This window comes from Apostichopus japonicus, chromosome 14 (genome assembly GCF_037975245.1).
Source record: "Apostichopus japonicus isolate 1M-3 chromosome 14, ASM3797524v1, whole genome shotgun sequence".
Lineage (NCBI taxonomy): Eukaryota > Metazoa > Echinodermata > Holothuroidea > Aspidochirotida > Stichopodidae > Apostichopus > Apostichopus japonicus.
This window is the reverse complement of record NC_092574.1, coordinates 8,220,755-8,246,208: the sequence shown is the minus strand read 5'-3', so window position 1 is coordinate 8,246,208 and position 25,454 is coordinate 8,220,755. Positions and strand designations below refer to the sequence as shown.

General features: G+C 38.4%; 2 protein-coding genes across 5 annotated transcripts; one reads left to right on the top strand and one right to left on the bottom strand.

Annotated features, from left to right (window-relative positions):
• The first annotated feature begins 1,554 nt into the window (after positions 1–1,554).
• LOC139980307 (solute carrier family 35 member G1-like) lies at positions 1,555–21,861 on the top strand. Of its 3 annotated transcripts, none has more exons than XM_071991873.1 (2): positions 1,555–5,812; positions 21,399–21,861. In XM_071991873.1, the coding sequence occupies exon 1, from the start codon at positions 2,012–2,014 to the stop codon at positions 3,056–3,058; it is 1,047 nt and encodes a 348-aa protein (XP_071847974.1). In that variant the 5' UTR covers positions 1,555–2,011; the 3' UTR covers positions 3,059–5,812; positions 21,399–21,861. The 3 variants fall into 3 exon arrangements, with proteins under 3 accessions (XP_071847974.1, XP_071847971.1, XP_071847973.1); XM_071991870.1 differs by having other exon boundaries at positions 21,396–21,861; XM_071991872.1 differs by lacking the exon at positions 21,399–21,861 and adding an exon at positions 5,984–6,396.
• LOC139980304 (phosphatidylinositol-3,5-bisphosphate 3-phosphatase MTMR2-like) lies at positions 7,906–25,454 on the bottom strand. 2 transcript variants are annotated; one of them, XM_071991867.1, is made up of 17 exons: positions 25,204–25,454; positions 24,673–24,917; positions 23,945–24,023; positions 23,239–23,333; positions 22,961–23,071; positions 21,869–21,970; positions 21,041–21,124; positions 18,785–18,859; positions 18,024–18,098; positions 17,425–17,613; positions 16,809–16,900; positions 16,307–16,400; positions 15,641–15,847; positions 14,981–15,073; positions 12,790–12,903; positions 10,360–10,539; positions 7,906–10,149 (listed from the first exon to the last, which is right to left on the bottom strand). In XM_071991867.1, exons 2-17 carry the CDS (start codon positions 24,889–24,891, stop codon positions 9,994–9,996), a joined length of 1,965 nt encoding a protein of 654 aa, XP_071847968.1. In that variant the 5' UTR covers positions 24,892–24,917; positions 25,204–25,454; the 3' UTR covers positions 7,906–9,993. The 2 variants fall into 2 exon arrangements, with proteins under 2 accessions (XP_071847968.1, XP_071847967.1); XM_071991866.1 differs by having other exon boundaries at positions 24,673–25,453.

Sequence of the window (25,454 nt, the reverse complement as noted above, 5' to 3'; positions counted from 1 at the left end):
TTTAAAAGATTGCAAAGAGTAACACCATCTAAGCACCCTCTATTGTAGCAAAATGTAGGCCCCTGACATCACGTGATATCAAAGCACACCCCCCCCCCCCAATACAAGGTAGCTGTTGCACCCCCTGCTACCAGCAACTATCATATGTGATGATATCGGATTTTGTGTACTGAAAGAGTGAAATGAATTATTATGTTAGCCATGGGCGTCAACAGGTGGGGGACGGGGGACATGTCCCCCCCCCCCCACTTTCAAAAGTGGAGGGGATATCATATCATTTGTCCTACCCACTTTTTAGAGCAGTTATTAAAAAAAATCACATGCATATGCGCGATTTTCTATTTAAGGTCAAGAAATCTGGGCCCCTGCTATCTATCACTTGCACCATCATTTATCTCCCAATATCCTAAATCTGCCCATTTAATTCGTTCGGGGGGGGGGGGGGGGAGAGACCATTCGAAAGTGTATTGAATCTTGCACACATGTTGTTTGTATGGGTTCCAAGGGATTAGGTAAGCCATACAGGTAGATGGTGATGAGTTACTATGTTCATATCACTACCTCCAGTCCCTTGGACTGGACGGACGAATAGGGGTACATGTATTCGCCGGATATGGTAGATCTTTATTGTTGAGTGCCGGCTAGGCGCTACACACGCTCTGCGCGCGGTGCCTTTTTCTGATTATTATTATTAAAGTACCTGGGCACATAACAACTGACGTCTCGCACCTACATGCATGTATTATATATACCACTCCACTCATCCCGGAGGTGACGGCGCAACTTTTTCAATATTTCGTTTGAGATGGACGCTGTGTAATTCGTCTCCCATGGTGTCAGAACGGCATCTTTCTACCAGTACTTTCTGTTGGAATTTAGTTTTGTGAGACAAATTTCTCCTCACAGATCTGGTTCTGATGTAACTATAAACGACTCAGGAAGGCCGTCTCCTGCGATCTAGGGGGTCTTATGTATCCAAAATTTTCTCGTACGCTACGCGCCAACCAATGGTGGCGCTCCGCTTAGATAGTATAGTGTCCCCCTCACTTTCTGAAACCTGCTGACGCCCATGATGTTAGCTATCTGTTCCCTCCTCTAACATGCCCCTCGCTATTCCCTTTCACGTTCACCACCGACGACCCAACCTTTATCCTGATAATTATGCCTTTGACCTTACAAAAAGAATTTGCTAGGCTATAAAACAAGTGATCACTTCAATGCAATGTCATATAATACAAGTTAATATCTGCTACTCATTGTTGTTAGATTGTGGGATAAATCACACATTTGTAGACTGAATTTGAGTGGTACACCCCCCCCCCTCCCCCGGCCCTCTCACTCACACATTAATCAAATCTTGATAAGACAAATGCAAGAAGCCATGCAGTTCGTCACTGAAACTAAATTGAAGTTGAATAAACCAATAACGAGCAGGACAAATATTTACAATTTACTGAATGAAAGCGAGGGCGCTGCTGGCCAAACTTGTTGAGTAGTGATATAGCGCCACCTACTTGGTATACTTTATATTCATATGCAAATACTCCTAATTTGAATGATAGTTATCTCTCAACAAGTGTCTTGGTATATTTCACTGAATATAATATTTAACGTGGTTGCGTTGTGTTAGCATATTGTGCCCTTTCTATTTTCAAAATAAAAGTAAAACAAAAACTGAAGAAGATCATGCTGGGATCGAAACGTCAGGCCCACTTACATTTACACCTTTCTATTTTCCTTAGTAATTTACTTTTATTCGACTGCGTTTGTAGATTGACAGGCTATACTGTATTCTCGGCTGAGAGTGACGCAACCAATTGACAGCAAAATAAACATGCGACAATCTAGACCCGCAAATATCTCCAACCAAACTGATTGCCAATTTCCTTACATCGTTAGCCTGCCAAAGATGCAATGGTTCATCATCGAGCTTCTGAAGTTCAAACTTTTTATCCTGCAGTATCTGAGATGCGGTATCTGACTGAGGTGAGATTCCAGCTAGGGTAAGGCGATGGCGAATAAGCTGCGTGCAACACTGAAGGGTATACTTTTAGCTTTGGTTGTGGCTTTGACGAACTCCGGAGACGTTCTATTTACGAGTGCGGCGACGGAATTTTTAACTTTTCGAGAGGTTACTGCTTTCGCTGGGATGTTGCTTTTACCTATGGTAGTCTTCATGCATCGCAAAAATGGAACGGAACTCCCACCCAACAAAGCAGAAACATTTTACATCTTATGCGCTGGATTCTTTATGGCTTTAAGCCATATCTTAGAGAACCACGGTGTAGCCATGGCAACAGCTGGTGACGTGATGGCCCTACAAGCTTCTGAAATAGTATTCTGTGGAATCTTTGGGAGTTTCTTTCTAAAGGAGCCGTTCGGTTGGGAAGAAATTGGACTTTGCGTGTTCGTATTCTTTGGTCAACAGTTGATTCTTAGGCCACCTTACCTGTTCCCAATCGAAGGAAACGCAAACGGTACTGATGCCATATTCGGCGACGTCTCTCAGGTGGCGTGGTCCGATCTTTCAAAGTCAGCGTTTTTCGGTAAACTGTATGCCCTAGCTAGTGCAGTATCAGTCGCTTTAGGGTATATTTTTATTCGAAAATTATCAGAGAAGAAAGGATATTTTTCGCTAATACTGTTGACTCACGCATTCGTACAGACGACTTTTTCTACTGCCACGTGCGCATGGTACAGCGAGTGGACAATACCGAGCTCTGCTGACGTCATAGCGGTAACTTTTCTTGCTAGCTGTTTTGGTGTCATTGCTGTTGTCTCTACCATTGAGGCATTAACTTTTGATTGTGTCCTTGTTGTCAATGTAATTGTCAACCTAGATACACCAATCACGTACGTTTTTGAGAACGTCGTCACAAATAAACCGCATCAGAAATACTATTGGTTATCTTGGGTCGGTGGAGCAATTATAACAATTACAATCATTGCTTACATAATAGTGAGAGGCTATTTTGACCAACAGGGGAATGATAAGGATGGTCAGCCTAACCGACGAGAAGATTATACAGAGATAGTACACGAGCAAAGGAAATCATAATCTACAGATGAATTGAAGAAATATACAAGTTCAAATATACGGGCCGTGGCCCATCGCTACCGTTTGCCAACATATCTGTATATATTGATTAAATCATCAGTCTTCGAAAAGTTAAAACAAAACACGCCACGAACGGACTATGTAGTACTGTTTAACCAAAATCTAAGTTTCTTTCAGTTTCGACTTTTTGTTGTTTTGCAGTGAAATTGAGTTACTATTACAAAAAGGGATCTATCACTGTCAAACGGAGAAATCTTATTTAGCTTTGGGGGCTGAGTGTTGATCGACGTTCCTAAGAAAACCGTGTCACGCGAATCTGGATGAAGCCAAAGACGTAAAAGAAGCTACCGTCCGTGTGGCATACTATGTTTCCTTTCTTCTGCTCTTAGGAAAAATAAATGGTAATACACGCAATTGTCTGAAGTTTACGGGTACAGCAAATGTACTAAGACAGTTGTATCACTTCATTTATCATTCAGCATTGTTTTGAAAGTTGTGAAATGAATCAACATATTTCATAGATTCCCTATATGTTACCAACATATCTTACTTCTAATTCAACAGCTGCCCCAAGACTACATAGCATCTTAGCCCGCCGCCCCACGATAATAACAAGAGCAGAAACGCTACAGAAGCCCACCTTAGCTTCTATTTGAAAAGAATTGTTTGACTAGCAATATGGCAAGGGGAGAGGGTTTCCCCCTCCCCTTTGAAATTTTTTGAACAATTGAAGGTCCTTAGATGCGATCTGATGCTACAATGTTTTGCCAGTTTCATCATTATCATATGATATCCTATTTTCAGCAGATTTTGTTTCCTGTTTGAATTTTTTCACATGTTCTTTTACATATTATATCAGAAAGACAAACATAGTGCTCTTTTACAATTTTTCAAGTAGGATGTTTGTTGTTATTGTCCAATGTCTGGACTTAAATATATTTGACGAACTTAACTGATGGACAATATTAACTTTCATATTTTGTAAGACAGCCAGATCTGCAGTGGCCTATAAACAAATATCGTTATCGCAGTATATTAGCAGTGTAATAATTATTTATAGGAAGCGCGTATCACGTAAGATTTGCTAGCTTAGCTTCATAACATGAAGTCTGGTAAGATATCGTCTATGGTATAGGTAGTTGGTAGTGTGCTCTCTTTAATGCTTGATTGAGGGGCCTTGGGTCTATATGCGAAACTTGCCGTTCTTTTTCTCTGCTACAACTAGTTGGCTTTCCCATCACTGTGTGGACTCTGTGACTGGCGCTGTGACGACGCCTTTGCTCAATCACTAAGTCATCTAACTCAACTTTGACTTTAGGCTTAATGGCGTGCGGGAGCCGATGTGGCGGAGGAAAGGTCGGTCGGAAGCTTTTGTCAATTTCCAGATGTACTTCACCTGGCATCTCAACTTATCATCGAATACTGCTGCGAACTGTTGTTCAGGTTGGATGCTTGATGGTAGTTCCGCTTTTATGCTAGAAACTGCTTCAACGCATTCGAACTTTCATTGATGGTTATGAAAGCCATCTGCTGGCTTACTCTGCAGCTGCCTAGTAGTGAGGTTAAATTATCATGTACTACTGTAAACTCCACTGATTATTTCCTTTCCATGTGTGGGGTTTTGTAGTTTCAGTCTACACTTTCCCAGTGCTTGCAGGGAATTTAGCATGATAAAAATCATTGCTAGATGTAACTCTCCATAATTCACAGACTGGCAAAGAAGAGGGCTCAATTAGACAAATAAATGTCTAAAAGAGGAACGGCAGTCGAATGCTCGAGTGACCAGTATTTGGTGTCTAGCATATTTAGAAGAGGAGGGAGTAGGGAGGCGGGGTGGGACATTGACGAGTTTAACCTTACTTGTATAGAAACAATCTCCATTGTGGCAATCTAAGTAGTGTCGGAGCTATGGGTATTGGTTAGAGGGGGCGAGAATGGTGTGTATGGGCGCTTTCGACTTTATCTAAGCGGAGCGTCACCACAGGTTGGCGAGGAACGTACAGAATTTTTTTGAGTAAAGATACTCCCTAGATCGCCGTAAATGACCCTTTTAGGGCCTGGCTAATTTGCAGATAAACGAAGAATAAATAGGTGTCATCGCCAACAAAATGTGACAAATGTCAATAGGTAGATGAGAGCGCAATAAAAAAGTCAATAATCGCGAATGAGTAAAAAGTGGTAAATAGCTGAAAAGGGCGCCAGAAGTCCATTTGAGTCCGTCACGGGGGGGGGGGGGGATCCACCCCCTGACTGTATGGACGCTCCGCCACTGTTGGGAGCGCAGTGTAGGAAGAGAAGGGGGGGCGGTATTTTTTAACGGTTTGGGTGAGAGTCTGCAGTGATTCGTAATGACATGTTATCGCAAGTGTATAGTGAAATGTATTTTGCGTGTTTCCGTATTGTTGTCTGTTACATAACATTTGGTAACTTTGTTTGACCATACCTCAAATTGTTCAGATTCAGCTGCATAATTATTCGCTCATGTTTGAACGAGGACCTTGCGTGATTGGCTTGTTGAACCCTCGTGATCTGGGTTACGTAATAAGTCCTTTTCAATGTCCATTGATATATACATACATATATTGGGCGCACACGGAAAAAGGACTACTGGCGTTGGTTGCGTCTAGCCAGAATACGTAAATTTATATATCTGAGATCCAAAATGGATGGAAAGTAGTGCCACGTAATGCTGTTCACGTAATGCTGTTCGTAACAGTGGTTTCTGGATGTTCTCGATGTTAAAGGGCTAAAGAGGTATTTTGGTGTTTATATACTGTATTATAAGTTAAATGCTTTCTTCGTGTGTGTTTGCTGGTTCATGTTTGTGCAAAAGTGAAATTTGTGTAGTTTTATTTGTGCCAAGAAACAAACTATAAAAATGTTGTATTTAGTACTGTAAGTTTTCTATTTTTTGCATTTCGATAGTTTTACGGAGTAATAGAGTCATGGAATCTGTGCGACTGCGGATTAATAAATTGCGGTGACTTCACAACCTTTGTTCGTAACCGTCTTAATATTTCGTCTTGCCACGACCGTTACAGCCTGCGTTCAACATGCTCAAATAAAATGAATGAATGAGGAGGAATTCATAACACTTTTTAACCGTTTTTTGAAACAAATTGAGCGAATTGATCTCTAGTAATCTTAAATTTGATTTTATCACGGTCATTGTCATGTTTCCCATATGTACCTTTCTCGTAGAAAAGGAGGGAGTGCGAATCTGTATGTAATGTAATCAGAAATACTTTTAAAATGACACCAAAGAGACTTCAAATTCTTTTCGACTTTGTTAATAATGATGTCTTTTAAGAGACACCGTAGATACGTTGCTCGGTTGGGTTTACTGCAATAGCGGCAAACGGAGACCAATATCCGCACTTAGTGGACCTAATGTTATAGAACAGAGGGGCCTACCGTGGAAAAGTACGGAAAATTCATCCTTTTATATCTCAGCGAGACAATTCCACTGGATACAATAATACGACTCAAAAGTCCTTAGATGTGGTCATTATAACAATCACAATAAAAAATATGTATGAAAAGCAGATTAAAGATATGATGGAAACTCAAATGTGGACCAAAAAACGATGTCCCTACGGATGCCGTCCAGTGACATTTACATAATTTGTGTGTAGTAGGTTCTGTAGCTCTTTTGTGAAAAACTTTGGAATATGCTTAAAGTTGAGAGTTCATCCATGCTTAAGATTAATGAGGGACATAGATCATCACGTTTTATGAGGAGGGAGGCTATTTTTAATTATTTACATAACATCTGGGTAATAGGTACTGTAACTCTTTTCTTGGAGAAAGCTTGGAATATGCGGATAAGGAAGAAAGTTTCGAGTTCCTCCCATGCATTAGATTAATGAGGGACCTAGATCATCACGCTTTACGAGGATATCTAATATATTAGGTGTAAGAGAAGCGGTGAGTGTGAGGAAGGGTAGAGGAGAATGGGGGGGGGGGGTAAATGATGTTACCAGGGGGACCTAATAATTCGTCCTAAATGAGATTTGAAAAAAATCAGTATTGTAAGTAAATATCATTACTGCCTGCTCTCGCTGATTTCTTGTAACCCTTAGTTACGCTTATCGGAAGACTAGGCCGATAATACAATGCTTTAACAAAGAGATGCTTCTAATTTATTACTTAAAACTGTGTTACTTTCACTGATCTATTTGGGGGAAAAATGCTTATAAGTTGAGAGACTCAGTAAGGATCAATTAAGTAGAACAAAGATCGTTGCGTACTGCGTGTAACGACGAAGTTTCCTACATTGGGATGGAAGGGTTATCAGGGAGTGTAGGATTGAGTGGGAAGTTAAATGACGGTGTAACTAAGAAATTTAAAAAAAATCTTAGTGATGAAATCATTATTGCTTGCTCTTTGCTGATTTAACATTAGAATAAGTGTCTCTAATCATTAGATATTCCTTTAACAAACGAGGTTCGGTTGGGGAGGGGGAATACTAGAAGGAGAATGATTGGGAGGCTCTAAGGTTGCACTTTTATCCAAAATTTTCTAAACGTGGTGACAAGAGGTTGATGGATGGGGTGGGACATTGTGTCTGCCTACCATTGTTCTTTTCTTTGAACTGGATGGGGTGGGACATTGTGTCTGCCTACCATTTTCTTTTCTTTGAACTAGCAAAACTTCCTTTTAGCACAGTGTACTAGCTGTTGCCTGATATGAAGTCCAGATTTACAGGGTGGTTAGTAGGGGGGGGGGGTGGGAGAGGGGCAAGGTTTATGGGGGTTGTGTGAGGCTTTCATCTGCTGTCAAGTACCCTCTTTCCATACTCAGCCAAACAATACAAAAAAGACAATTTTGTACATGGACAGGAGTAGTGCTATTAGTCAGCAGTATATTTATTTACACTTTTGCAATAACTGACATTTGGTAAGAGATTAAATGAAATATTGTTTACACTCTAACCAATCTATTTCTATTCATATTTTAATCAAGATAACTTATCTATTTCCAGTCCCTTCATTCCATTCCCTACTAGACACTAGTTTCCCCTTGCTCAGAGCAAACCTTCAAACATGCTTTCCTATCATGAGAAGTGGTGTGTTACTTCAATACTAAAAATTTTTTTTTAACATAATACAGATGGTGTCTACGGAAGATGACATAAGCTTAATTACAATAATTAGACATTACGATTAACGACTTACTGCCAACCATAACCTTCAATAAACCAGGTGAAATATTGGTATCATCATTAGCTCTGGTTGAGTTATAGAATAGCTGGTATGCTACACTGTGTCAAAGCTATAGTTTGATTTAGTGTTGACTGTGAACAGTGTCAAGGTCTGACACGCGTAATAGAAACCGATGACTTCCGACACAAGTTTGTTGGGAACTTTATTGAAATCACGTTATTTCTAGTGGAAAATGTAACAGGGATAAATATTCAAATTCCTGTATTTGAGACTGAATTCGTTATTGTGTAATTGTTTTTCCTTTCCTTCTTTGGCACAATTGAACAGCAATGCCTGTAATGTGATCGGTGTATCAGGTGCTGCCAAGTAGACAGTGTGGTATAAATCAAGTAGAGTGTCAAGTAGAGTGTCAAGCAGAGTGTCAAGTAGACAGTCAAGTAGACAGTCAAGTAGACAGTCAAGTAGACAGTGTGGTATAAATCAAGTAGAGTGTCAAGTAGAGTGTCAAGCAGAGTGTCAAGTAGACAGTCAAGTAGACAGTCAAGTAGACAGTCAAGTAGACAGTCAAGTAGACAGTGTGGTATAAATCAAGTAGAGTGTCAAGTAGAGTGTCAAGCAGAGTGTCAAGTAGACAGTCAAGTAGACAGTCAAGTAGACAGTCAAGTAGACAGTGTGGTATAAATCAAGTAGAGTGTCAAGTAGACAGTCAAGTAGACAGTCAAGTAGACAGTCAAGTAGACAGTCAAGTAGACAGTGTGGTACTAATCAAGTAGAAGGTCTTAGTCTTGGTTTTCTCCACAGAGATAATAGTAATGATTGGGCTGGACCATAAAATGAAGTCATTACATCTCTGCACAAAAGACGAGGATCTTACTGGCTATTCTTCTCATAAAAGGAAAGAATGGAAAAAAAAAGGAAGATGCAAATTGGTTCTAATTTATTCCAGTTTCAGTAGTAGCGTTGTACCAAGTCATGACTTGAGTCACTAACGTTTCAAGTAAAGAGACTCGAAGAAGATTGTAAAGATTTTTGGCCTCTAAAGGGACAGATAATACAGTGACTGGAGTCGAGTAACATCACTAGCAATGCTTCAACTTGACCTTATTTAAAATTAAGCCGCTCGGTGTTACACTTCTGCTCGCTATTCTCTCAATTCTTCTTATCCTCCCCCCAAAAAAGTTAATAATTTCACAATCAGTAGCAATGCTAATAACTTGAGTTCATCTCTTGAAGAAACTTCAACTGCCATAGTAAAGCGGTTCTTGGACTAGTACAAACATACGTACGAACAAGTTTGACATGCAATAGATTATACAGTAGAAGTGAGGAAGTAAAAATTGCACAAAATTTGCATGCGATGCAAGATATAACATAGATTCAACACGTTTTTAAAATGAATTCAACCTGGTGCATAATACTAATATATATACAGAACCCTCACATCGTAAAATTGTTGTTTGAAATTGCAACACGGTAACGATAACTTTTGATATTGTTCAATTAGGATGAATTTTCAGCGGGTTATATTCTGTTTTTTTATCTCCAATCATTGGAACTTGTTTCAAAACCAATATACAAATTAAGCTGATTAAAATAATGAATATATATTATAGTGAAGCACCGAGTCAATACCACTCACCCCGCCCCCCCTCCCCCAGCCCTTTCTTGTTTCTATAGCTCTCTCTTGTGTCCGGGGGGGGGGGAGAATGCAATCCTTGCCTATACCATTTCATTATCCCTGGTGCCTTTAGTCGTCCCTAGCTTATCTTGTTAAGCATTGACTGGACTGGACACCCGAGGCGGTGAACCGGAGCCAGAATCGATACCGAAATCTCTCGCTTCGATCTGTTTCTGCAGCTCTTTGACCTCTCTCTCCAAGTACTCCTTCAGTTGCACCAACTCCCTCTGTCTCTGTTGGATTGGTTCCTGTATAGGTCAAAGGTCAAATGCCATTAATACCACCGAGTGACTTACCCGAGTATTGCCCCGGAATTAAAATTTGCAGTGCATGTTGCTTTAAAGTAAATTTACAAAGGGTAGATGAGGGGGGAGGATTGATCTTATATTCAGAGCGTATCAGTAGGTCGACAAATCACCAAATTTAGTGTTTGCCTAGAAAGAGCCCTGTACACTTACCAGGGGTCTGGTCCTGGGATTCCAGCGGAGGTAATAGCCTGCCCAGAATTCAATGCGTCTCATGCTTGCGACGGGAAAGATCACATGCTGATGCGGGTAGCTGGCGTACATTGGGTTGATAAATTCGTCACGGTTACTGTTCATGTGAGACCACAGCGAAACCGTCTTCAACTTCACTTGCTGTTTAAAGAGTAAAAAGAACATGTTTCAGAAATGTTGCACACTGTCGAGAGGAAGTCAGTCACAAGATCCAAAATCTAACCTTTCTGTATCTCGTCGTTCCGATTGGAATCGTTTTGAAATTTATTCAGTAATTCTTCAGTTGGAAAGAATTTGTCTGGGGGGTTTAATCTTGAAAACTCGGGAGACGTATAAATGTTTTACAGATGGTTACGAAAAGGAACCAGACCTTCCAGACATGAGTCTGTCGTTCGTGTTTAATTTTGTTTTTCAATTTCCAAATCGCTTTTTTCATTGTCTGGACTTAGAGAACTATATTGTGCTAAAACTGTACTGTATTAGCTATTAGCCTGACTTGGGTCCGACCAGAATGATATTTGATTGCACACTCAAGTCACTTCATTGCACAGTTCAAGTCAATTACCAGTCATTTTCCTTCCTCAAGACTTGTTGAAGACTTGAGTCACTCTATCTTCATACAGGGGAAAATGGCTGCCTAAATTTATTCAAGTTGGTTCACGTTTTAAATTTCGGGATGACTTGGGTTGTGAACTATATTAGCATACATTACTGGATAGCTTTGATTCTCTCCAACTGTATGCGGACATACATGGAAAGATAGTCATGAAGAGTTAATTTCGCCTTGTTTGCACAAAAAGCTACACACTGGATATTCAATATAGCGATTAAAATTGTCTAGGCAGTTCCAGCAATATCTGTCGTCTGCATGAATCTGTTTAGAACCTTGTGCAAATATAATGTGCTGGTATCAGCCAACATGGCATAGACTGTTCTTCAAAGAATCGTTATATATTCATTGCTTGGCGTACTCCTCTGTTAATTAATATTAATTATATCAACTTTCTACCAGATGCCTTTTACAAGGATCTTTCTGACGTTGATATAAACAGTTGGCCAATTTCCATTAAAGAGATATTCAGGTGGCAGATAATATGACAATTATATGGGAAAGAAAATATATTCAACATTGTTAGTTGGAAAACCACATCGCAATAAGCTTGTCCCTAACTCCAAATATGGTTGATTGGATAGAACCATTGTTGACCGGCTAAGCCCTTGATTCGCCCCTGATGTGAATTACAGTACATTTGAAAATCCGCCCTTTAGTAAGACTGCCGTTCCTTTTTCGCCCCTGGTTACTTCTACACCGTTCAAGGTTATTAGACTGGAAAGTTAGCCTGTGTGTTAATTACCAGTCATTTTCCACCCTCAAGACTTGTTGAAGACTTGAGTCACTCTATCGTCACACAGGGAAAATGGCTGCCTAAATTTATTCAAGTCGGTTCACATTTGAAATTTAGGAACTTTTTGAGCCATGAACTGTTTAAGCATACATCACTGGATAGCTTTGATGCTCTCCGACTGTATGGAAAGATAGTCATGAAGAGTTAATTTCGCCTTGTTTACACTAAAAGCTACACACTGTATATTCAATATAGTAATAAATATTGTCTAGGCAGTTCCAACAATATCTGTCGTCTGCAGAAATCTGTTAAGAACCTTTGTGCAATATAATGTGCTGGTATCAGCCAACATGGCATAGACTGTTCTTCAAAGAGTCGTTATATATTCATTGATTGGCGTGCTCATGTGTTGATAATATTAATTATATCAACCTCCTACCAGTTATCAACCACCGTAATATGCAATACCTTTTTGTATCAGAGACTTGAGTAAATCACGAGATGCCTTTTACAAGAATCATTGTGGCGACCCAACATCAAGTATGCATAATTGTGTTAATTCTTCTTATATGCGTATTCAAGCTGTTTTAGGTTTACTATGTAGTCTGATATCATTGTGCCACCTGGGCATTAACTCTGTTCAATGCTTTTCCCTTTGATTTCTTATTTAAAACAGGGAAATAAAGTCCTTGTCTAGCTGATGTTGAAGTCTCACTATGCATTCCCATCATAAACACAACCCATCACCAACACTAACATCCTTCATTCTTTTTTTTTTTTTCTTTTTTTATCTTGTCACTACGTTCATACTTCCCTTGACCTTTCACGAGGAAGTTTGGCAAACTTAAAACAATTTAACCTTTCACACTCTTGTTCAACAACACAGGTATTCATAATGTTAGATTATTTAAATAAGATCAGAGTTTCCACACTGAAGGGGGAGGGTAAAAAAATAAAAGTAAATATAAAAAAATAAAAATCAAATCAAAAAATATGAAAAAACTTAGACAAAGTTAGCAGCTATTGATAAGTTATTAATACCTACCTCCCTTACTCTTTCACGTTCACAGTTGTACAAGAACGTTCCAAACAGACAGCTGTACAGGTGATCCAGAATCGTGATAAGGAAGTGCTCATTGAATTCAAAAGCATTTGGAAACTGTAAGCCAAACAAAATCAATTTCTTTACTCAACATACAGAGACACCAAACAGTTCAAATATGCTAGCAAAAGACTGTCCTGGACTCCACCCCACCCCCTCCCATCCTCTCCCTTTCCCACATCAAGTAAAAAAAGAAGGTAGAAAAAGTCATATTGGCCATATAAGTATATACCCAAAAAATTGATTTGAAATACTCCAATGAGAGTGAAGTTGGTCTCAAGAAAATTTACTACAAGCATTTCCGTTCTTTACAATAGCATGCAACAACTTTGCAAGCTATCAAGTATTGAAAAGAAATTTTTAATAATGACTTGTCATTTTTACATTTGTTTTTCAACATGCCAAGTCTCTGTTTTATGTACAATGTTACATTTCCTTTTCGGCTGGGATTACTTTCAACTTGCCGATAAATCTGTCTGTTAAGTCTCCACACTTGACAGACAAGCCAAACTCAAATTGAATTCAAAACCTGTCAAACATTAGCCATCCTGGAGTTTGGCTCTGAACAACCTCAACTTACATGTTAAATCAATATTTCATTGCATATAGATCTTTCATTTTAACAAACGTTTCGGAGAATTCTATTCGTCTATTAATTTTGTTTACTTTGGTAAAACTCTTGCACCTACGGAGTTATGCAAAACACGCCTCAAAGCCTGCCGTATACTGAAGACCTGATCACGACCCAACTGTTGTCATGTGTAAAGTCCGGCAGTGTGGGCCGGCTTGAAAGGTACCAAGCAAAATCTTCAATGATGTGACTATTGCTATAGCAACTAACATTGTCTTATGAATTTTTATTTTTTTTATAAAGATCTGTTTTGTGAGTAGATTATTTAAGACTATAATGTGACTCCCTTTTCAATAGGGTGGATCCCATTCTTGTACACGAACTGACCTTTGAACCCCTCAATGGATTCATTTTCTATTAGCATTGTCACTCAAAATAATGACTTTGGCCAAAGGGGTCCGCATTCACTTTGACAGAGGTAAAGCATTATCATTTAAACAATGCCCTTGTCCCCCCTTCCCCCTCCCCCCACCTCCACTAACCCATCACTTTCCTCCCGTTCCCCTTATGCATATTCATTTTCAATAAAATTTCACATTTCATTTGGTATGACACCAAGAGAGTATGTCTTAAGATATTGATTCAGATCCAACATCCCTGGAGGAGAAAATGTTCAAGCAAACCTAATCCATCCCTACCACTACCCCCCATCCCCCTCCCAAGAAAAGCAAACAACAAACACACCTTCCTAGACTAATTTCTTAGGGTTATTTATTATAAACTTGCTCACATTTTGTCACTGGGGTATATACAATATATATGTGCTGCTAGTTTGCCTGAATGTGGTCGATAGGTCACGGAATGCAATACACCCACCCACCCAATCAACCAATCAATCATCCATGAAACTGAGTGGGTTTTAATTATTTCCCGGTAGGTTCTCCAGTATTAAGGAGGAATAAATACATGGTAAGCAAATATCAATGTTTGGTTTTAATCTGTGAGTCATATAATATCAGAGTTGAGCATTACTTTATAAATCAAGCTTTAAATGAAATTTTGATAATATTTGATATGAAACTCTTGTGACAAGAGGAATGAACAGGCTCATGAAAACCTTTGTTTTTTTTTTGAAAACAAAAGATGATGGAAAAAAACAAAAAGAAACTGATAACAAGACTATTTGGCTGTGATTATTTGTTGCTACTATGGAATGTGCCAAGTTGAAACGCTTAATGTGTTAAATCTGAAGTTTGGCACCATAATTATCATTTATTAATTAACTGATTGCCATGGAATTATATCTGTAACTCTTTTATCTTTCATTTCATTTAACTGAGGAGGAAGATGTAATTATTATAAAGACATTTGTATTAAACATGACTTTTAAATATTTTTGCATTCTTTTCCTCTTTTGTTTGGTTCTACAAATAATTGAGAGGTTTAATGATATTGATGAACCAAATGAAAGCCCCTTTTTTGGGAGGTGGGGGGGATGAAAATGGTTGTTTGGTTCTACCTAAAGAGTATAGATAGTCACTGCTATATATATATGTATATCACCTGTCTAGTTATCTGCCAAACGCAATCCATAAACTGCAGAAAGTTTGGCGACCTGAAGGCATCCGCATGGTTCTTATCTCCGTGACCATGTCTCTGTTTGGATGAATCAAGATAAGAAATTGGTTGCAAAGGGAGACATGGAAAAATTGGGACTGAACTACAAGAAAGACAGGCAGAAAGAAACACCCCAAAAACAAAAAGGAAAAGGTTACAATTGAAGTCATTATTGATTAAAGTTTGACGTCAAGATGTTGTACACAACTACACCAAAAAAATGTTAAATAGATCATTGACTGTAACGTTGTCTTAAAGCAATACAAGAAAAGTCAAACTTTGAAATCGGACAGGAGGGATGGGTGTGCTTAGTCTGTCAGTACTAGATCAAATATCAGATTCTTTGATCAATCCTATCCCATATACAATCAATATCAGTCTACGGAATCAATACCAATTTATTTGACCGATACCAATCTATGGAGTCGATATTACTCTAAGCTAACAGCAATAAATTGATAGATTTTTCAGAATCAATTTGATCTGGCCAATATTGTTCTTTTCATCATTTATCAGTCTATTCGATCGATCAATATCACTTTATTGGATGGATATCGATCATACTATGGATAAAACATTGATAAAAATCAGTCTACTGGACCAAACCTGCGCAAACTTGTGTCCCATAGATATCCACTCTTTCTCTATGAGTACTTCAAAGCCGATGATTGTCCGATAGTAAGGGTCCAGCATCAACATGGCCAGAGCTGTCAGCTGGGATGTCCTGTCCCAACCATCGCTGCAATGAACCACAACGGACGTCTTTTGGTTGTCCACGATGTAAGCGATGCGGACTGCTCCAGCTAAGACGACCTGTGTACGCAAGAAGAGAAGTACTATCGTTCGGTACTGGGGCAGACTGCCTGTGATAAGATGACTGGTGTATCATAACAAACGCTATGGAGGACCGAATGTGTGTACGCCAATTTTACCTCATCTTCATATTAAGCATGTGAAGACTCCCGCAAAAAGAAACGTCTAATGTCGGTAATCTGACCTAGTTTCGAATGAGGTGTAACAGAAGTGTTACACACCACCATCGATCCCAGAAAATGCACACACAGCTTGCTACCCTCGGTAATTAGACACTAGTGTACCTTGAACCTCATTTACATATAAAGTACCTTGATTCATACCATTTAGATACTAATATTAAACACTGCTCTACTCCATTACCTTTTTGTGCTCTAACCAATCTGTCTGCTACCTGTCTTCACCAGCAGTTATGAACCCATTTAGATACAAATAATAAACACTGCTCTACTCCATTACCTTTATGTGCTCTAACCAATGAGTTGATTCCAAGTTTGACAACCAGTGTGCATCATCCACAGTGGGGTAGCAAATATCCTTCAGCTTTCTCAAGCTGTTAAAAATAATGACAGATTATTATGGATTATCTAATACAGTTTTTATTGACATAAAACATCTGACATTTTCGTTACAAAATTTTATATCTGAGAAAAGGCAGTAGCGGCAGATCTACAACTAAGTGGGGTTTGTCAATCAGGACAGGTGTAACAAAATTACTAGAGGCTTTCATTTCACATCTATTACTACCAAACACGTTTTAAGGCCGTTTAACATCCTCAAAATAGCTCTGCAACCCACCATAACCCTACCTAGCAAATTACCTGAACCCTTCAAGCTCTCTCCCCTTCTTCAAGTCGACCTTGAAAGCTTTCTGCACTGTTTTCTTGACGGATACCGGCGTATGACATAACGTTCGTTATTTCCCTTATCATTATTACTTCATGAATGCTTGTATACATACCTTTCCCTCATGACATGGATATTGTGAATATCCAAAAATATCACTTCAGCGAACGTATAAATCTCTTCACTCTCGTATCCACCGCCTCTCGCCTGGGAAACCAAGGAAACCAAAACTAAATTGTAAACCAGTCTGTAAGGATAACTGCCGAAACAACTACATGCTATATTGACTGAGTTATATGCTAAAGAAACGTATCTGTGTTAACAGCCATTGGAAAAGAAATAATCAGGGGGGCAGGGGTGGGGAAGGGAGGTAGGAAGGGGGGGAGAGTGATAATGAAGCAAGGGGTGCGTTAGTGGCAAAAAAAATCTATATGGTTCCATATAAAAGTAAAGGCAGTTAAAATGGATTGACTGACTAAGTAAGATTCAACTCATCTGGCAGAAAATCTGCTGCCTCTAGAGCTGCAAAGCCTAAATATTCTAAAAAAAAATTTCAATTTTTTACCATAGTGCTAGTTATTTTAATAGACAATAATGGATATTTTTAAAGACAAATATTCTGCTGGACTGACTCATACAAATGAAAACAACGTAAACTAATCGTTCAACAGCAGCGTTGAACAAATCGAGGTGCTATCTTTCTTCTAGGGACCTTATTTTCTCATACCTACCTTATTGGCCGTGGCGTTGACCGACGGCCTGGCATCCATAATCACGATCTTGTGAGATTCAGCGTTGGCGTCCATGATGTACTGCAGGTACTTCTCATCCTCCTTGCTTCTCTTACTCCCCATCCCGACGAGAGGTTGACTGCATCTAGTGATACTGGCTTGACTGATTGGGTGTAACCATGACAACAGCTATCAAAACAGACAGAACGTGAGGATCGTCATTCGTGTAAAATTCGAAACAAAGATTAGCTTCTTTTTTTTTTCTTTTCCTTTTCTTACCATCCGATATTTCCATTTTTGTTTGCAGCCTTAAACATCACATTTTCATGTATACTAGATATTTGAAATAATGTAATACTTGTTATTTGACTTAAAAATGGCAATTAGTATAAACTTTATCTTCACATGTGCAGAAATAAATAACTTTGGCTCTTTCACGACCTATACGATGCGGCTGATGGATTAACATCCAAGACTCAGCACCGGTAAAATACATATCTTCCTTCGATGAATCCATCTATATCCTACAGTCCCCAGACGTCAATTTTGCTGGGGAGTAACTTCCCAAAAAATCTGTGGCTTTAAACCAAACTACTTACGGGTATACGTGCCCGGCTTCTGAACTCTGCGACCTGTTTGAGATGTTCGTCTGTAGCATCTGCTGGCACTGCAAACTATCAGAGAAAAAAAAATTTATTTGGTAAATTATCTATCAATCTGTAAAGAAAATAGTTTGAAGATGAAATTTACTGAACTTGCAGGTTAAACAAAATACCTATCCATTCAATATTGCAACGCCCTTTAGTTTCTTATTTAAAGAAATGAACTTGTTTTATTGCAGAAGGAGTTAACATTTTCCCCTCCTTGTTTTTTTTTTCTTGGAGTACAAACAATACATGAACTGGAAAGGAAACTCAAATGTACGATATGAAATGAAACACCTTCCAAGTTTTATTTAAAGCAGAATGTATTGGGCTTTCATTCATCTACAGAGCCAATAAACAGATAAGGTGGAGCTAAATTCTAAAACTGATTTTTCAATCCATTTTTGATTTTTTTTTTCCTGGTCCATTTTGAGTTATCACATTAATAAGGCTTTCTAGGTTTCACCTTTATCAACTTGAAATGATCTTTGATCAGTACAAAAAAAGGGGCTATGCTTCCTGTCATCAGTATGATGGTACATCCACACTTTAACCACTTATAACTTTTAGAGTTATTTTGTTTCCAACCCAAGGCATAACATACACACGCACACATACAGTATGTGCTCACACAAACACACATACACAAACATGGGATCTACATTGCATAGGTTCCTTTTGCCTTTGGCATGGGACAAATATAGCATAACTCTTACAATTGCTGGATATGTGTCAGCAAAGTTGTGAGTTTCATTAATCTTTGAGATCTTCCAGCTCTCAGTTGGCAAGCCCTGTTGATGAAATTGAAAAGAGAAAAAGAAAATTAAGAGATAAGTCTTCTTCGAGCATTATAAATCCTATCCATCGCAGACCAAACAAAGCTAAAACTATCAATTCGTATTTCATTCATAACATGTTTTTATGTGCAATAATAGTGTACACTTGTGACAGAGGTGATTCAGAGTCTATCATGTAGATAAAGTATTAGTAAAGTTTTTGCATTTCCAGTTATTAGGCTAGGTAGATGGGAAAGTGCTATAGTAGGGATGAGACAGGTAAGAGAGGCACATTTTTAGGGAATTTTTTTTCTTGCTTGTCCCAAGGACAATCAGGCCCTACATTTTGGTTATCAGAACAGCAAATTTGGTTGTCGGAAATAACACAAATGACCGATATATACACTGTAGGAGAGTTGTATAGGTTGGTGAATAGCACGCAACCATTTTGGGATGATACCATTTTTACGTCGTAACTATTTGGGGGTATTGATTTACAATGTAATCATATTTTCGATGACAACAACTGCCGATCTGCCGGACAACCTCCAAATCTGATTCTGGTGTTGTCCAAACTGAAATTTGGTTGTCTCTGACAACCGGACTACTGTTTAAAATTTTGTCCTGGTAGTGAATCCTCATATCTGACATCAGAAGACAAACACATTGATCAGCAGCGTCTTTAACTGAGCTATCACTTAATAATGCCTTTAAATTGACAACATGTACATTTTACGTTCCATTTGTAAAGCAATGAGTTGATTAGTAATTTTTGTTCTTTCTTCAGAAATAATTTGTTTAATTGATATAGGGAATACTGACAGTTGGCAGTTGTTTGTTAGCAGACAATTTTTTTTCCAATATTCATACAGTTTAGTTATAAAAAACTCTAAATTTGCCATTCAGGGGTAGATTGAATAGATCAAGAAACAAAATACAAACTGCTTTTCATGATCCATTTCACACCTAATTTGGTAAAGGACACTGCCTACAAATAAAGACCTATTTCTGACCTGCATCCACGATAAACCCCTATGTAGGGACTATATTATGTGATATCCTATAGCAAAAATACTGCTAACATGAGCATGTTGCTACACGAATGGAAATAAGTAAAGCGGTTAGGATGCACAGGTACATATCGTTATCAGTATTTCCTGGGCGAAAAAAAACACAAACTTCATAAATTTCGAAACCTTTTTATGAGAACTAAACACTTATAGAAGATATGAGCACTAAATCATTCAGTGCAGTTTTCTGTACAGTGGTTATTTTAATAAGAGAAGCACCCACTTTCACTCTCACACAGCTCAAACAAATGGAAAGTAAATAATAATTAATTTCAACGCTATTAATAACTAAAACTTGAATAGGTTCACCTCGCCCAACTATAAAGTGATGGAGCTTTTCTAATTGAAGTAACACGTCGAAACAACGTATGCATTTACATATCAAATATTTAGAGATTATACGACTAATTTCAAAAGTAAAATAATTAAAATTGAAAGGGTGCCTGCGTGCTTAACTAAGTGATGGGGAGTTTCCTAAAAGGACTAACAAGTCATCGCACTGTACATACTATATTGGAAAATATAAATCAGCGTTCTGATTCCGTTTATTTTGGTAGGGGGGGGGGGTTTGTTGGGTTGGGGAGAGTTGGTGTCAGCCGTGGTCGGTCTGTCTTGCTGTTATTTCTGTTTTCACATCTAAATCAGTCTACTATTAAACTCAGAAAAATATTGCTTTTTCAACTGTCACAGGATGGGACTATGTGTAATTTTCTAATCATTCAATGTTTACAGGCTCTTTGACCACTGGTCATCTGCCTGGACACTCTGGAGGTAAGAGGCTTGTACTTAGAGCAATACAAAAATGGTAAAGCTCTCTACAATAGAGGTATTTGTAGTACTTAAGGTAAAACCTAATCTTACTAGATTTAAATATGTCCCCCTGTTGACTGTGTGTCTTCTCATTTTGGAAGAACAAAATGAGTCAACAACGTCAGGAATTCAACCCCCCTGCTGTACTAAGTTGTACCTGACTTCTACTTAAGTGAATAATTTCTAAAGGTCCCAGCGAGAAGCCACAGCACCTCCGATGCCACGTCGACCGGAGGACAGGAGTCACTCGGGCTCTCTGTAAATTACAATCTTCCAAAAAGAGAAGAATCATGACAGTTAATGGGTTTGTACGTACCAGTCTCTTGAGTTCTGTGACATGGTCGTAAACACTCCAGCCATCTTCGGAATAATATTCTTTATAATCGTATGCAAAGAACGGCTGAAAGAGTGAAAGGAAAAATGAGTAAACAAAAGAATTTTAATGGTTATTGGTTCTTGTAAGTTTCCATTGTTTTTGTTTTGTTTTTTGGGGGGTGAAGGGGGAGGGGGATTGGTGAGGGGGACTTGGTGAGGGGCATGTAAGATTGTTGAAATGAAATGTGGACACGCTTTTTTTATCCTTAATGTAACTTTGGGCATACCAAAGCTGTGGCACATTCTTTGTGAGATTGTTAATTCATCCTGACAAGCTTTAAATTGTTTATCTTTAGTAGTTGACGGGTTCTATCTTAACGAGCTGTCGGGCCTCAACGATTATCTGCAATTCTAAATTGGCAAGTAGAATTTTGACTTTGGGGAATAAAAGATGCACTACAGTCAACATTTTGGTGAGTGAAACATCAGTACCGTAACTAACCAACACAAGAATGCCAAGACAATCCTCGCAAACACTTTGCAGCACGGTATTTTATTTGGATTTGATAAATTCATTATCTTGACAAACATGGACACAACGGGCACAACATTTTCAAACCATGTGCTGAGAAGCAAAATCCACATTCCAACCTTGCGCACCGCCTGGATAAAATGGACTGGCCAGAACCCTGCTACCACTTAAGAACAGTTCTCGAATTATGGTTTCATTTTTGTGGTCCAAGGAATATTTGTGCAGGGATTAAGGAATGGAAAAATAATTTACAAGACTGCAAAATTATTACACTTTCTTTCTGGGTTGACAACTTACCAACTTGTGTGACAATGGAAAAGCATACATTTGTAATTTCTCATACACTTGGCGTCTGTCGTGGTTTTCTTGTTTGTGAGCAAATCTCAGATTCCTCAGGTCCTGAAAGATCAAACATATGGAATTAGTGGCATATACTGTACAAAGAGCAGACCTGTCTTTAAAACAATTTCTTCGCCCTGTAAAAGGGTACTCTTTTTACGTCTTATGGTTCACTACAAGATTCATGGGTTCCAGTTGATTTAATATGCATTTTCCTGCATTACGTATGTCTGAGTATTCCATTAACCTATTGCACACCTGGAGTGTGAATATTACAGCCAAGTTGGAATATTGTCAACACCTTATGGTCACTACAAGAGGAAATAACGGATCTTAAGATAACTGACGGTCATCTTAAGCTCGCTGATCAAGGATTCACAAATTAAAAACCCCCGTCACTTCAAATCAATAACATCGTAATGTAGAAATAGAAGTGGACCATGCAGCTTTAAACAGCAATTTCTTGCCAGCAGCACTGGGCAATTGATAACTGCTTGACAGAGTGATGCGAAATGAAACGCAATATCAGAAGTTAAAAAGAAATATATTCCAAACATAGGAAGTGTACCTTGAATCACAGGCAGCACTGAGAAAAATCCACACATACTGTACTATGGTACATCAATATAAACAGCCAAACCAGAGGGAATGGGGGGGGGGGGTATTTCATGACCAAAATGTGAGTAAAATATGTAAGGACAGCTTAAGAGAGGCTTTGTAGCACAATCTACTTATAAAGTGCTATGAGAAACCAAAGTACTTGAAGATGATTGATTTTGGCGGTACAGAAGGAGGTCACTACCACTCCTTACAATCATTACACGAGACTGTCTTAAAACTTACAAACACATAGTTTCAATCACCACTGCAATGCGGTATAACTTAGAAAGCACACAAATGATGTAATAACGATCATTATTATCGATAGATATTAAGAATGTCTGAGGTTCCTTTTCCTGCTAGTGTACAATGTCAAGATGCAGGGTGAAACTAATGGAGCGATCGCTGGTACAGAAGTTAAAGTTTGAAATAAGCGGAACGTTTGCTCACCTTGCAAAATACTTCCAGGCCGTAAGAATTCTCGCCTCGGCTCGTTTGACCTCCGACCTTCTCCACTCTGTATATGGTCCCAACGGGTACATCTAAGACAAACTTTGCATTCTGCGAGGAAAGAGCACACATGATCAATGCACAAATGGAGTCATCTGATTAAATCCACAGGACCATATATGTCAAAAGGAGAAAAGCTTTCTAGCAGTGCAAAACTGGATTGAGGAAACCTATAATAAACAAATCTAGATCACAGTTGATGATCGACATTTACTTACCCTTTCTGTGCCTTGGAAAAATAACTTGTAATTTGTCACATAGAGGTTTCCCTTCACCTTCCCCTGAAATGGACAAAGGTATGTGACATCATGTGCTGTGGAAAGGAAAAAATTTAACAATCAAGTTACAAACGAAATAGACAGTCCTTCCTAGAAAAATCTGGGAAAATTTTTGCACAAACAAATGAAGTGAATTTCCAGTGAAACACAAGTACATCACAAATTATACATGTGAAAACAATATGAACATCTCCTGATATGCTGCTTTAGAACCCACAAAAAATTGTCCCTTACCCAAGTGTACAAACTCATATATCTTCCATTCCCCAACACCCTTAACATCTTCTAGAATAGATCACTACCTCTTGTATGCACCTTCTGCACAATCAGTACTTTAAATTTCCAGAAAAAAATATATGAAATTGCCCCAACAACTACTTTAAAGGCAAATAAAGGGGGAATTTTAATCAATATAGATCTATTTACCAGCTGCAAAACAATGTTCAAGAAAAACTACTTTTGACTAGTTAAGTGTTTTGTTTCAACTATGCCACAAAGGGTTTGCCTTTCATTTACAGGCAAGTCACTAATGTAGATCACATAATCAAATCATCTTAGAAGGGTGTAAATAGACAGAGCTGATTTTCAACACTGTTTGACTGATGAGATGTTGTGGAGTAGATTGATTCATTTTACATCAACTAACCTGTTTCGACAATTTTTTCGCCAAGAAGCAGAGGAAGATTCTCTGGATAATCCAACTTATTGTTTTCTTCTTTGAGAGCCTGTGAACAAAAGAATCAGAAAATAAGATGGCGAGAACAAATATTAAATATGTCATATTTGCAGATCAATTTATAAAAGAAGGAGAAAAACCCCCAGCAAATATCAGTATAAATCAGCACAAATGGGAATAAATTGCATAAAGATCAACTAGCAATATGAGACAGGTGTAAACTGTTCTGTTAGGGTTATGCTAAAATATCTGTCACACTGTTTTCGATGGTCAACATTTACAATAATTTTATACAAAATCATGTTGTGAATGGTTTGCATATGGTCAGAGTAACACTATGCTAGATGATTTAAAGTTCAAATTGAATTTGTTGGTAAATAAATTTAGCAAATTACATTCATGGTCAGGCAATGTTCATCCCTGTTTCTCCTTAAGATGGTGTATGCTTTTTTATCACTAGATACTGCCAATTGTGTGTTTAGATCACATCTACTGCATTTACAGACTTAGAGTACAGTAGGAATACCACATACAGTATCCTAAACAATCACACAATACCACGAGTGAAATTTCTTTTAGGACTGTGCTAAGTTTAAACCACCTACAATACAGTAGGCTATTTAATAATACCATAGTATAGGACATATTACTATTAGGTCTTGTGATGGAAACCTTATGACTTTTATGTCTTCACCTACCTTCAGTGTATCTGTTGCACTTGGTTCACTAACTGTTACTGAAGTCTCCATTCTTCTACTGCCGCTAGCTGAACTATTTGTGGAATGGGACCAAGATCCTGTTGTACTTTCACTTCCACCACTTGCATTTGTTGTATCTAAGCTAGAATTACTTCCCTGTCCAGGTCTTCCAAGTCTAGCAGTGTCATCTGCACCATCCTCAATTTGCTTATCAGCCATTTGTCCTTCCCAAGGTTTGACCTAGGCTATGGATCATAAATCAGCTAGTTAGTGCAGCTAGTTAGTATACTTGAATTTCAAGGCTGGTTTAAGATGGCTTGCAGTTGCTCAAGCACATAGTAATAGGCATTCGCAAAACAGTTAATCAGTGTATGCTATATTGTATAGCCTTTGTATTATATCTGATACATCGTCTACAAATGACAATGCTGCGATGTAAGAATGAATGCATACAAAATGTTTGCCTTATTTTGATTAGGCCTGCGTACAAGAGGGTGTGTAACAATACTACTAACATACGTTAGGCCTTACATTGGCAAATCACTCTCACAGTCACCGAACAGGAACAAGATGTGCGTCTTCTCTTCAGTTTGTTCAATAATCTGTGGGAAGTATCAATGCTAAGAATTCGATAACACGAAACATGCAATGTTCACTGACAAAAGTCCTTACTTATGCTAGGCGGAAGGCCCGGTGTATGTACTACTGAAGGATATGGGTTTTGATACAAATGCTACTTAGTGAATCTTGTAACATTAGGCTTTAGTTGAGCAAAGATCTGA

Bases quoted from the DNA above. Each gene is read 5' to 3' on its own strand.
- LOC139980307 (XM_071991873.1), top strand. From the start codon at position 2,012: ATGGCGAATAAGCTGCGTGCAACACTGAAGGGTATACTTTTAGCTTTG.
- LOC139980304 (XM_071991867.1), bottom strand. From the start codon at position 24,891: ATGGCTGATAAGCAAATTGAGGATGGTGCAGATGACACTGCTAGACTT. The intron at 24,024-24,672 runs GTAGGTGAAGAC...TTTTGTTCACAG, and splicing joins GTGCAACAGATACACTGAAG to GCTCTCAAAGAAGAAAACAA. The intron at 16,901-17,424 runs GTAGGTATGAGA...TTGGTTTCCCAG, and splicing joins TCAACGCCACGGCCAATAAG to GCGAGAGGCGGTGGATACGA.